This window comes from Protopterus annectens, chromosome 3.part0 (genome assembly GCF_019279795.1).
Source record: "Protopterus annectens isolate FY-2018-M chromosome 3.part0, PAN1.0, whole genome shotgun sequence".
NCBI classification, from domain to species: domain Eukaryota; kingdom Metazoa; phylum Chordata; order Ceratodontiformes; family Protopteridae; genus Protopterus; species Protopterus annectens.
The window spans coordinates 1,268,412,615-1,268,425,740 of record NC_056731.1 but is presented as its reverse complement, the minus strand read 5'-3'; the positions used below and the strand labels follow the sequence as shown (position 1 = coordinate 1,268,425,740).

At 37.3% G+C, this 13,126-nt stretch overlaps 1 protein-coding gene across 1 annotated transcript in view; it reads left to right on the top strand.

Moving 5' to 3' along the window:
• The window catches only part of LOC122797055 (transcription initiation factor TFIID subunit 4B-like), a 1,206,007-nt gene that overhangs the window by 662,029 nt on the left and 530,852 nt on the right, over nt 1-13,126 (top strand). The window contains exon 10 of the mRNA XM_044065831.1: nt 8,158-8,263. Coding sequence (XP_043921766.1) covers nt 8,158-8,263 — 106 coding nt within the window. The remainder of the gene's footprint in view (nt 1-8,157; nt 8,264-13,126) is intronic.

The window sequence follows — 13,126 nt, the reverse complement described above, 5'->3', positions numbered from 1 at the left end:
ATGCCTAATCGGAAGCAATCTCTCTGTAACTTGAACAAGCAAATAAGAGCACTAGTGAAATCCTCAATAGCAAACTTTGAGTCCAAACTGGCCACATCTACTAAAGACAGTCATAAGGCCTTCTTCACATATGTCCACAATCTCAAAGGAAGCAGTCAGATCTGCTCAGAACTGGTGGTCAAGGGCACCACTTATGCAAATGCCATAGATATAGCCAATCTGCTGGCAGACATGTTTAGTGAAAACTTCACCCCTCTGTCACCCCCATCAGTAAATCAGGATGTCCTCAGCACCTGCCCCTCTCCCCTTATCTCTAGGGAGCAAGTCATCACCACCCTCTCTAAGGGAACTGATAACATCACAGGCTGCATCCTACATGAATTCAGGCAGGAACTTGCAGCACCATTAGGCATCCTATTCAACCAAAGCCTGAATATCGGCTTCATCCCAGCTGAGTGGAGGACAGCCACTGTCATCCCTTTGCACAAAGGTGGAGCATCCACTGATCCAGAAAATTATAGACCCATCAGCCTAACTAGCCTGATCTGCAAGGCCATGGAATGGATTATCATGGACCTCATCAGCAAGGACATTGGCAACCTCCAAACACTCAATTCCACACAGTTTGGTTTCATCAAGGGGAGGTCATGTCTGCTAAATTTTGTTGCCTTCTTTGAGACAGTCACAAAAGCCATGGACGAGGGGAAGACATTGCACACTGCCTGCCTTGACCTGGCCAAAGCCTTCGATACTATTCCCCACTCGGGTATAATAGATAAACTCTCTCAACTAGGCATCAAGCCGTATGTTACAAGATGGGTAGCAAATTAGCTCTCAGATAAAACCCACCTAGTCAAAATAGGGGAAGCAACCTCAAGCAGTAGACCTGCAATGAGTGGTATACATTGGTTTGGATTGGTCTTGGGGCCTCTGTTGTTTGGGATATACGTTTCTGAGGTGCAGGGCAAAACCAGTGGCTATCGCTCACCAGGTTTGCAAATTACTGCAAGCTAGGCACTGTCATCAATTCCCCTAGGGATGCAGACATGCTCCAAGAGGGTCTCACACAAACAAATGACTGGTGCCAGAAACATGTCTCAAACTGAATGCCAAAAAAATGCATCATCATAATCACCTTTGGGGAGGGTGATGTTCCCAAAAATTATCACATTAATAACAAGGTCCTAAGCACACAATCAGTCACGAGGGACTTTGGCACCCAGGTTGATAGCAAACTGACTTTTGGCCACCATATTGCCTCCAATGTACTGAAAGCTTTCTACTTGGCCCACCTCATTAGTAAGGGTATCTCATCCAGGGACAAGGTCTTAACATCTCTGTATTCTTCCCTTATAAGACCCATTATTGAGTACAATGCCCATTTTGGCATGTACTTCACAAAGCAAATGCAGCAGCTAAAAGACTGCAGAGGTTCCTCACCAGGAGAATCCAGAGCCTCTTAACATCTACCCTACACAGATAGGCTAAAAGCCCTGTCCCTTTGCTCAGTCTCGTACAGACTCCTCAGAGGTGACCTCTGGCATACAAAGCAATCTCAGACTCCCACCTTGATGGAACTGCTATATATCCGCAAGTCTAGCTTCACTCGAGTAACCCGCACGCACAACCTCAACCTTGTCTGTGACATCAATAGATCTTGTTGGCAGGACAAATTTATGTCCCAGAGACTCCCCCTTCTGTGGATTAGACTCCCTCTCCACGTGAAGCAGAGTACCTCATTAACCCTTTTTAAGTGCAACTTGGATAACTGGATGGGGAACAGAAAATACACCGCTGGGTTCCACGTGTCCCTGCTGGACAGGGGAATTGGGTGCTGACTTGTCGGAATATGGGCTAAATTCTTGGCTAGGCTTGTAAGGGCCTCAGGGCCAATAGCTTGGTAACTTCCTATGATCCTATAATCTGCAAGTTAAATGGTACACAGGTTATTCGCCCTAAAGACCTTGACCTGGTATGTGACATTAATAGAACCTGCTGGAGGGACAGATTAGTCTCCCAGAGGTTACCACACCTTTGGAACAGACTGTCACTTCATGTCAAAAAGCGCACCTCATTGGTCCTCTTCACACGTAATCTGGATGATTGGATGGTTAACCATAAATTTCACCACAGGGGTTCCACCGGTGTCCCTTTTGGACAGGGGCAATAGGTGTTGATCATGGAAAGAACTTGGCTAGGCTTGTAAGGGCCCGAGGGCCATTAGCCTAGTAACTTCTTATGAGCCTATGAAGAGAGCTGCAAGAATGCATTTCCAAACTCTTCTTTCCTGCCCACATGCAGAATAACCTTATCATGCTGCATTAGACCACATGACTTAAACATTTGTACCTTATCTTTATCAAGCAGCCGGTTTCCCTCCTTTTTTTCAACTTAGCATTTTTCATTTGTTTTTCATGTAAAACATGTAGATTCAAGTGCTGACAGCAATATTAAGTCATATATTTTATGACTGGCTTGAACATGGGTAAATATGTAAAAGTTGAAAAATTATTGTAGCCGTAAAGGGGAACTCTCCTTATATGAAATAGCAATGGCATTTCAAAAAGGAGGATAACACTCACCCCACCCATTGCTCCAGAGATCTAATTGTCCCAGTCACTGATATAGTAATAGATGTCAGTAATGTGGGTACTAGTGTTAACTGTGAGTCATGATTGTCACTTAATATGCAATGACAAATGTGATTTGTTACATTTGTGTTTAAAGATCAAGATTGTGGTATTGCAGAGAATTCACCTTTTTCTGGAATGTAGCTTAGAGAACTGCTCCCCTGCTAAAGTGCTTTTATCAGTGAAATTGCAACAACTTGCTGCTTCATTGTCAGTTCCATACTTCTTGATTACATTTTTGAGTTACTGATCACTTGTATCAAATTTTGTCATCAAACCCATGAATGTAAGTAAGGCTTTATATGGCAAAAATCTGAGTTGGAATAAATTATGATTTATGATAGAAGTATAAGGGCATACTGTCATCATGCTACTGGTAGAAACAGATGGCAGACCTTGGCTCTTGAAGTAGGGGGCAATGAAAGTATACACACTGCTAGACATCTTGACACAGTGCTTGGCATATCTGGGTTTGCTGATGGAAGTGTACTGTTCAACTTTATTTTTCCTTGGAGAGCTGGAGTGTCAGCATGCTTCCAGTGCCTGAGAAGCAGTAAGAGTGCTGCTGAAGGACAGAGGATACACACATGCTGTGATTCTGAGTGTAGTCAGATTAAAATAACCCAAATAAACATTCTTTCTTGGTAAGTTTTCTGGAAAAACCCAAAACAGATTTGATGCTTGATTGTGTTTTATTCCAGAACTGGGTACAATGTGGATAGGTGCATAACATATCTATATAGCTGATCTCTTTCCCCATTTATTACAGGTACTGTTTGCACCTGTGATAACCTTGTTAACATAGGACAGCTGTTGTCCCATTCCAAGAACAAAACCTTAATGATTAATGACATACATCTGTCAGTATTGCTTAAGTTATTTTCTTTAGTATGTATGATTTCAGGAAGAACTATATCATTTACTGCAGGACTGATTTAACTTTGTCTCTGTGTTAGTGTAATTGCATTTCATATCTGATGCATATCCATTTCTAATTACAGTGGAACTAAAGCTTTTCATGGGTTGCTTGCCTTATACAAATTATGCTGGGAGTTTTTCTCCTTAGTGAACGTAAACTTTGCCAGGTAGAAGCTGATCCAATTAAAATGCAAATAAAAACATTGGTATATTCTATTGTGGCCCTCCCCAAAGTACTAAAATGCATGTGTGTGATGCACTCATTTTAACAGGTAAAGACAAATCACTATATAGTAATAAAACTATCCTCTGTACTTATTTTTGGAAGAACACTGATTTATAGGCAGGAGAACAATGGTAAAAGCAGGAACCGAGCAGCGAACCTGGCATAAAAAATTTTAATTGTATGCTTTCATCCACAAGGACCTTTTCAGAATTAAGAATTGTTAAAGATACAAGAATTAAAAAAACATGAGTAAATGGACTGAACTCTCTAACAAAAAGACAATGTTAAAAACATAGTTGTACAAATTGCAATGTAACTTCATAATATATAACAAATGTTCAATACTTAATCCTGCATCTTTTATTTAAAAAAAAACACTTAATACTAATACTTTCATTCAAGCCAGGGTACTGATGTACATTCAACTTAATCTGCCACTGGGTCTCTAAGCTTTCTATTTTATTTTTACAATCACCCCTTCTCATATCTTCAGAAACCTGTTGTACAACAGCAAATAAATATTTCTTCCACTTATCACATGTTCTTGAATGTTTATATAATGCATTTTTCAGATCCCTAGTTTTTATAGAATACAAATGTTCTTTAATTCAATCTTCCAAGTTTACGAGTAGTCATTCCCACATAAAAAGAAGGGCATCCAAAACACATCCCAGTATAAAACACACCCTCCGTTTTGCAGGTATAGCTTCCTTTAATCTTAATATGTTCTATATGTTGTAAAGAAATATAAGGAGAAACATAAATATACCTACAAATGTTTTCTCATACCACAAATGTACATGCCCAACTCTTTATTTTTAAGAAGGGGTTTAATACTAGTGTTGTCTCTCTCTCTAATGTACTTTTAATGCTGTTATACTTGTATACAAACTTGGGTATCCCCAACTGCTTTAAAAAGCTCTGAATTCCCTTCTATTATTTTCCAATTTGTGTTAATGATGTCTCTAATAACACCACTGTACACTGACATGTCTAACATAAACACCGAACTTCCACATTCAACATCTTTCTTAGAATTCATTTTAAAATTAGTTTTGGTTCCTTCACTACATAGTATGGGTTGCAATAAATCTTTCCTTTTCTTACTAACTTCTTCAGCTATTTCACAAAAATAATCATGCTCATACCCCTTATCTTGGAACATGGAAATAATGTTCAACACGTCTAACTTAAACTCCCGTTCTTTAATGGTCATCCTGGAGGCCCTAATAAACTGACCTCTGGAAATGTTTTTCTTCATAAACCATGGATGCCCACTCCTAAAGTGTAAATAGTTGTTGGAGAACATATTTTTTCTATAAATTTTAGAATCTATCTTTTTCTCATCCAAATTCAATTCCAAATGAATGTCCCAACCTCACCTGTAGTGAACTTAAAGAAACCTGAAAGGTTATTTAATTCTATTGTAAAATCACTTACCTCATTGTTTCCAATATCTGTAATCAAAAAAAGATCATCAAATCTTTTATAAAATATTTTTATAATATTTACTAGTAGTCAATACTTTTACTTCACACCAGGCAAACACCAAGTTGGCAAAGGCAGGGTCTACACTAGCCCCCATCGCTATCCCCTTTATTTGAAATATGTTTGATCAACAAAAAAAAATTGTTTTCCAAAATGACTTCCATTTCTTGGACATTCATTTGGAATTAAATTTGGATGAGAAAAAGATAGATTCTAAAATTTATAGAAAAAATATGTTCTCTAACAGCTATTTACACTTTAGGAGTGGACATCCATGGTTCATGTAGAAAAACATTCCTAGAGTTCAGTTTATTAAGGCCTCTAGGATGACCATTAAAGAACGGGAGTTTAAGTTAGACGTGTTGAACATTATTTCCATGTTCAAAGACAGGGGGTATGATCATGATTATTTGGGTGAAATAGCTGAGGAAGTTTGTAAATAAAGGAAATATTTATTCCAACCCATATTATGTAGTGAAGTAACCAAAACTGATTTTAATATGAATTCTAAGAAAGATGTTGAAAGTGGAAGTTTGGTATTTCCTGGACATGTCAGTGGACAGTGGTGTTATCAGGGACATCATTAACACAACTGGAAAATAATAGAAGGGAATTCAGAGCTTTTTAAAACAGTTTGGGATAAACCCAAATTTGTATACAAGAAGTATAATAGCATTAAAAGTATATTGGAGAGAGACAACACTAGTATTAAACCTCCTCTTACCAGTAAGAAGTTAGGCATGTACACTTGGTGTATGTGCAAAATCTGTAGGTATATTTATGTTTCTCCTGATATTTCTTTACATCATATAGAACATACTATTGGGCGGCCACGGTGTTGCAGCCATTAGCATTGTCGCCTCACTGCAAGAGGTTCTCTGGTTCGATCCTCGGCTGGGATGCCTTCTGTGCGGAGTCTGCATGTCCTCCCTGTGGTTGCGTGGGTTTCATCTGGGTGCTCCGGGTTCCTCCCACATCCCAAAAGACATGCTGTAGGTGGATTGGACACTCTAAATTGGCCCTAGGTATGAGTGCGTGTGCCTTCTGTGGAAGGCTGGGCACCGCGCTGGCAACTCGACACTGTAAAACTCCACTGCCAATCATGAGCGGACATGTGATCCACTGTGGCGACCCCTAACTGGGAAAAGCCGGAAGAAGAAAGAATATAGAACATACTATTAAGATTAAAGGAAAATATACCTACAAAACAAAGGGTGTGGCTTATACTGAAATGTGTTCTGGATGCCCTTTTTTATGTGGGAATGAGTACTCGTAAACTGGAAGATAAAATTAAAAAACATTTGTATTCTATAAAAATGAGGGATCTGAAAAATGCATTATAGAAACATTCAAGAACATTTGAAAATTGGAAGAAATATTTATTTGCTGTTATACAACAGGTTTCTGAAGATATGAGAAGGGGTGATTATAAAAATAAAATAGAAAGCTTAGAGACCCAGTGGCAGATTAAGTTAAATGCAGATCAGTACCCTTGCTTGAATGAAAGTATTAATATTAAGTTTTTTAAATAAAAGATGCAAGATTAAGTATTGAACATAGTTATATATTATAAAGTTACATGGCAATTTGCACAATTATTTTGTAACATTGTCTTTTCATTAGAGAGTTCAGTCCTTTTAATTCATGTTTTTTATTCTTGCATCTTTAGCAATTCTTATAGTAATTAAATGGATAATTATTGCCTGTGGTGGTGGTACTGCGGTGGCGTTGTCGCCTCACAGTTAGACGTTGCCCGTTCGATCATCAGTTAGAGCGTCTTCTGTGTGGCGACATGCATGAACGGGCATTCCTTCATTGAAGGTTGTGCATTAGGCCCGGCAAGCCAGCACATAAAACTCTACTGCCAATGATTAGCGGACCGGAGTTCCGCTGTGGCGACCCCTAACCGTGAAAAAGCCAAAAGACACAAACAATTAATTAACTAGTGATTTTCATTGGTTAATGGTTGTTTAAATATGGCTGATGTTGGTGTATTTTGTATTGTATTCTGAAGAAGCCCTTGTGGATGAAAGCATACAATTAAAAGTTTTTTACACTAATTTTGCTGTTTGGTTATTGTTTTTGCCATTGTTCTGCCTGTTAATCAGTGTTTTTTTTTTTTGGGAGTTGGCTATTTATACCAGTCATCAGTCATCCTAGTTAGGAAGAGTTGAAAATTGCCACTTAGCAGTTTTTTGTCTTTGTTTTAGAATTATTACTTTGTATAGTTATTTAGGTATGCACCTTTGTATTTGTCTGCCAAAAATAAACAGACTCCCTCTAAAGCTGTATTGCCTGTAAAGAACTGAAAAGAGCAAATCAAATTATGTATGTAGGGAGATACTCATACATATCACTGTTAGTATTTAAAGTGGTGAGAGATTTGCACATTTTTTGTCTGGATGGAAAGCAGCTATAGAGTGAATACCTGCACCAGTGTAAGGTTTGCTTGTCAGTGAACCCAAATATTACATTTTACTTTTGCAGTGGTGTGTATATCTATTGTTATGTTTAATAACAAACACTACTGTGTTTTAATTTTGAGTCTTGTACTGAGACTTTCATATACTGCACATAAAGGTGCACAAATATTTGTCTTTTTTGTAATGATGAATAAACATTAACATGTTCTGCTTATTTGCCAAATGCATTTATTGTGTTTGCATACACTTGTATACTTGTATGTTGTATGTGCGTGATTTGTGGATATTACTTATGTGGGTCACCCCTGCAAAGTAACCTTTGCCTCACATAGATGTACATTGCTAACAAAATTAATTTGAGTATAGGGATATCACATCGATAAAATAAGTACTGTTAATTTATTTTGCATACTGTGTTAATTGTGAATGCATCTATACTATTAAATTGTTCATTCTGCTGTGTACACTGCAGCTTCTTCTGTTAAGCAAATTACTATCCAAGGAAATAAAACATCATCCTTTCCTGCATGTGCAACTGAGAATAATAAAGTAAAGGAAGATGGAGCAACTTCTTTTAGGTAAGAACTTGAACTTGAACAATAAACAAGTTTGTTAAAAATGTGACAGTAAGATGCATAACAAATGCTAGAGAAGCTTTGCTGCAGACTTACTGACCTAGTGCTTTAAATAGTTTTGTCGAATATAGGAACAGAGGCATATTTCTAGATTCCTGCATCTTACAGATATAGAAAAATTGGAGCCATGTTAATTATTTGTTTTCCACACCACTGAAAAGTAATAAGCCAAATGGCTCTATATTAAAATATTGCCACCCATTAAAAAATTTAAATTGAAAGACCATATGTTTTACCATTCATAATTTTTCTTGTAATAGTTATTATCAAGTGACTCTTCATCCACATCCCCTTTTTCCTATTTTTACACATGGAGTGGGGGTGTCACTTCAGTAGTGACAATCTAGAGCCAAGGTTTACTAGCCCTGCCATGGCTGTATATCCATACCTCACACTCACACCTATCACCAATTTAGAGTGTAGAATCAACCTATTGCATGCCTTTGGAGTGTGGCAGTAAACCAGAGAACCCAGAGGAAACCCACATGAGCACAGAGAGGACACGCAGACTCTGCAGAGAGGGCATCCCAGCCAAGAATTGAACCAGGGAATTGCTTGCTGTGAGTTGACAACACTGTCTGCTGTGCCACTGTGTAAACCACATTTGACCTGCACATTATATGACCACAGTCGTTTAACAGTTCAGTGAGTTCTTGTACAGTAAATTAAAGTGTATGATGTATTGCAGCTATTACAGTGAAATGAAAATGGAGACACTAAGTGGCATTAGGGTGCTTTTCAACATGTTCTGGCATGAGCCCTAGTTATGTCATCATTTTGTTTGTATTCTAGAGGGTAGAGAAGCTAATGAAAGTGATTTTTGCTACTCGGAAGTCTTCTCTTTATGGTGTTTGTTAGGTTGGATGTATTGATTTATTAATTGATCATGGAGGTCAATTTCTTTATGCAAGTGCTGCTTAGCAGTGTTCATGATATCTTTTTTATTAGCTGTAATTTTGTTTTCATCATTATTCTTTCATCAGTTTTCTTTTTTGTATAAATTATCTGTATAGTTTTTCATTTGGGAGTTAATAGTGTAGTGCTCGGGAAGCCGATTGTAGGTTAAATAGGAGCAGTGGACCACTGTTTCATAAAATATTTTAATATATTCAGTAAAATATAAACAGTGCATTGCAGTTTCTCTTTCTCTGATCTGCTTTTACAGACATACAGAAAATTATTATACCAGCTATACAGATTTTCCCAAGAAAAAAACTTTCATTGTAACACCGGTGAAGGTCAAATTGGATGTGCCCTTTATTAGACACAGATATTTTGAATTTTGGATGTACACTGAAACTGGGTAATATATTTTTTTCTGTGTGCTAGCAAGTGGAACTTCAATATTTGAATTTGCCCAGAACAAGCTCTTAACTTTGGCCAGGCCCTTAGACTGTGATATCCTTATTTTGCATAGTGCTGATTTCTACATGATAATTATGGTTAACTAGTATAAGCCATCTGTCACTGGTAGATGCTTTTCCTGATGTAGCGTTATCTTGTAACTTGCCACTAGAGCTTTCCTGAAGTTTTGGGTGTCTCTGCTGGAGTAGGGCCATAAAATAGATTTATATATTTATTCAATGTTTTATTATCAGATTCTATCCATTGGCAGAATAACTATTTTGTTTCAGAAGATTTCTAAAGGAAGAGAGCTATAAAATGTGTGTTACTAGCAAGCTTCATTTTATTGAGTGTATTTGCAACATCTGGAAGTGGTGTGAGTTACTAGTTTGTTGGGTACAAAAAAAAAAAAAAGATACCGGTGTAGAAATTTCTATTCAGATATCCTTTGAATGGGGATATTGTTTGGTGAGGGAATTTAAGAATAAATTCTTTCTCTTGAGTATTTAATGGAGTGAGTTCTAACTAATGCATGCTTGATCAGTTTTTATTGGAAATAACATGCGTAACCCAGTTATATGTTAAGCAGAGGTAGACCATAGAACATTAAAATAGCCATTGTTTGAAACAGGTATTTTCATAATTCAGGTATTTTGGCCTTGTGATCTGGCAAAATATTATGTAATTAAATGCAAAATGCTTCTTTATTTGCTGTAGTTATTGTAGATCATTGTGTGTGTTGTACCTAGTCCACCACTGTAGTGAGACAGCACGTGCATATAAGGTATTGAGCATGTGCAAGATCAGTGCCATTTTGTATAGTCAGCCAGAGCAAATGCAGGCATGAATGGAGATGCAGATACGAATCTGTTTTGAAGTAATGAGTCAGTCAGATTAAATATATGTTCAGCTGCAGCTCCTGATGTGTTTATGTACAGTAAACAACTTAAACCCATCACAACGCCTCAATGTCTAATTTCAATGCACAATATGTACAACATGGTGTCAGAAGTGGGATCCGAAGCTGCTTCAACTAGCAAACCATGAGGCACAAAGTTAGAAGTGGAGGAGTATACAGGAGCAAACTCGCAAAGAGGTCAGTGGTTACTCAAAGGTACTTAAACTCATTTAAATGATTTTTCAGTTGCCAAATAAGTGGCGAAGCATTCAGAACATTCAAAATAATTACCAAGATAAACAAAATCTCCAAAATTGCGACATATTACTAAAAGTATTCAAAATAAATACAAAAGTGTTTGTAATAATTTCTAAGTGTTAAAATGTGCAAAAAGCTAAAACGATTGCATTTTTTTGCAATGTACTATTTTTTCGCATTAATTAAAACTTTTTGAAGTATCCTAAGTGTCCGGAATGTTCGCAATGTTAAAGTGAAGCCTTTTCAAAGAGATTGTTGTGCAGTTTAGCATAATTACAAGTGGCTGGTCTGTCCTTAAATTTCAACATATTTTGTTGTTATGGCAGAGGGATTTTGTAGAACTAGACCCCTGCTGGTGTTTGATGATGATAATGCTGACAATTGCCGAGTGTTTTGAGCAAGAATATGTTTTTATACAGGCTGCATTTTTTGATAAAGATGCATGTACTAAGGCATTCATACTTCTAAATTTAGCTGGCTTGGAGGCCATTGAGAAGGAACATTCATTGTGTATGCACCTGCTGTGTATGCAGGGGAGAGGGAGAACCGCCATATTGTGAAACAAGCTGAAATGTGGGTAGACCGAGTGCTTAAAATGTAAATTTAGAGAAATGTGCAACCCACAAATGAATATTACAGTGGAAAGGCAGATGCTTTACACAAGAAATCAAATGACTGGTGAAACTATAGCAACATATATTACTGACTTAAGAAATAAAACAAAAACATTCAGATTTGGTGATCTGAGAGATGAATTGATAAAAGACAGGCTTGTGTGTGATGTTAATGATGCAGTGAGAAAGATTTTGCTTTGAAATAGTGATTTAATGTTGAGCAAAGACATTGAGATTTTTCAAATATTTCAGCTTATAGAAAAACATACGAATATGCTTACGAATGAGAAAAACATGCATGCAGTGTCTGCCAGAGCAAATGTTGATAGTGTACAACATAAAGCTAAGATGAAAAAGAAATATAAACCAAAGGGTGTGGTAGTACCTAACCTTAACTATAAACCGAATGGGGCCACAACACCCAACCTCATTGCTAGCTGCCATAATTGTGGAGGCAACCATGAACCTAAACAAAAGAAGTGATTAGCTTTAGGTCAGCAGTGTCATAAATGTAAAAAATGGAATCATTCTAAAAAGGCTTTGCAAATCTAAAGTGATGCATACTTTTATTAAAAGAGAGCATCCAAAAAAGCAAGTAGATCAGATAGAGCGCCGTATACAAACTATGTTAATGGTGTCTCTGTGATTAATGAAATGGTTAACACAGTAGATTATTAGTTGACAGCAAAGAGTAAAATATTTTGTACTGCTCAGATTAGTGGGAAAACTGCAGATCTTAAAGTAGATACGGTATCCAATTCAATGTTGTATCAACATAAATGTTTGCCAAAGTAAAAGCTGGTGAGAAACTAGTTGCTTATGGTTGTGAAGAGATTAAAACTGATGGCACAGTAGTTCTCACATGTCATTCTGCTGGGAACAGCTATGACTTGCAGTTTTACTTCGTCAAAAGACACGTGCAGTCATTGTTAGGTTTCAAAGACAGTTTTGAGAATGGGACTGATTTAATTTAATAAAGAGGTCTGCCATATAAGTCTGGACAACCGTGATAGTTTTACACAGAATAGTTTTAGTCACCATGCCGATGTTTTCACAGATGAACTTGTCAAACTTCCAGTCATACAGTTGATATAAAAAGTTTACACATCTCTGTTAAAATGCCAGGTTTTTGTGATGAGACCACAATAAATCATTTCAGAACTGTTTCCACCTTTAATGTGACATGTAACCTGTACAATTCAATTGAAAAATAAACAAAATCTGTTAGGGGAAAAAATATAAAAAATAAAAAAAGTACAATAAGCTGGTTGCATAAGTGTGCACACCCTTTAAACTATGTTGAAGCACCTTTTGATTTAATTACAGCATTCAGTCTTCTTGGGTAGGAGTCTATCAGCATGGCACACCTTGACTTAGCATTATTTGCCCACTCTTCCTTGCCAAAGCACTCCAAATCTGTCAGATTGTGAGGGTATCTCTTGTGCACAGCCCTCTTCAGGTCACCCCACAGAATTTCTATTGGATTTAGGTCTGGGCCATTCCAAAACTTTAATTTTCTTCTGATGCAGCCATTCTTTTGTTGATTTGGATGTATGCTTGGGGTCGTCATTGTGTTGAAAGGTGAAATTCATCTTCATCTTTAGCGTTCTAGCAGACGCCTGAAGGTTTTGGGCAAAAGTGACTGATATTTGGAACTGTTCATAATTCCCTCCACCTTGATAAAGTCCCAGT